The 563-nt window shown below is 32.3% G+C and overlaps 1 protein-coding gene across 1 annotated transcript in view; it reads right to left on the reverse strand.

The window, feature by feature from the left end:
- LOC119594132 overlaps positions 1-563 on the reverse strand; it is a 10868-nt gene that overhangs the window by 3813 nt on the left and 6492 nt on the right. Inside the window, 1 exon segment of the mRNA XM_037943198.1 lies at positions 263-403. Coding sequence (XP_037799126.1) covers positions 263-403 — 141 coding nt within the window.

The raw sequence follows: 563 nt of genomic DNA on the forward strand, positions 1-563 counted from the left end.
AGTAAATGTATATGCTTTTAACTGGACATAGCTCTTAGTTCAGGCTAAATCAAACTGTCTTTTGGGGAGGTAATCTTATATCATAGCATGGGGTATAGGAAAAATTAATTCAATATTGGAAAACTTGCCACAATGACAATAAAGTTATAGCACCTAGTCTCTCATAGATTCCTATTTATTAATTCTGATTTCTAATCTAGTTGTGTTGATGATCAAAAAGAATAAAATGTGAGGAAAGGCCATCAAGACCAACAGTTCTCACCTTGTCTGTTCTTGGATATTTCAGTTTAAGTTTTTGGACAGTTTCTAAAAACTTTGTTCTGACATCTGTCTTTGACTCTGTTAAGGTCTGCTGCAACTCATCTATAATATCAAGCAGATGATAGCACGCTTTGCAAACAACCTGGAATGAGAAAATTAAATAAAAACATCAGTACAATCATGTGTACAATCGCATGCTCAAACTCACATAAACACACACAATAATACCAGTAAAGAAGTTTTTTTGTTTTTTTTTCTCACACATTTTAATATCAACAATCTATCTAATCAAACTCAATAGC

Source organism: Penaeus monodon, chromosome 33, assembly GCF_015228065.2.
Source record: "Penaeus monodon isolate SGIC_2016 chromosome 33, NSTDA_Pmon_1, whole genome shotgun sequence".
Lineage (NCBI taxonomy): Eukaryota > Metazoa > Arthropoda > Malacostraca > Decapoda > Penaeidae > Penaeus > Penaeus monodon.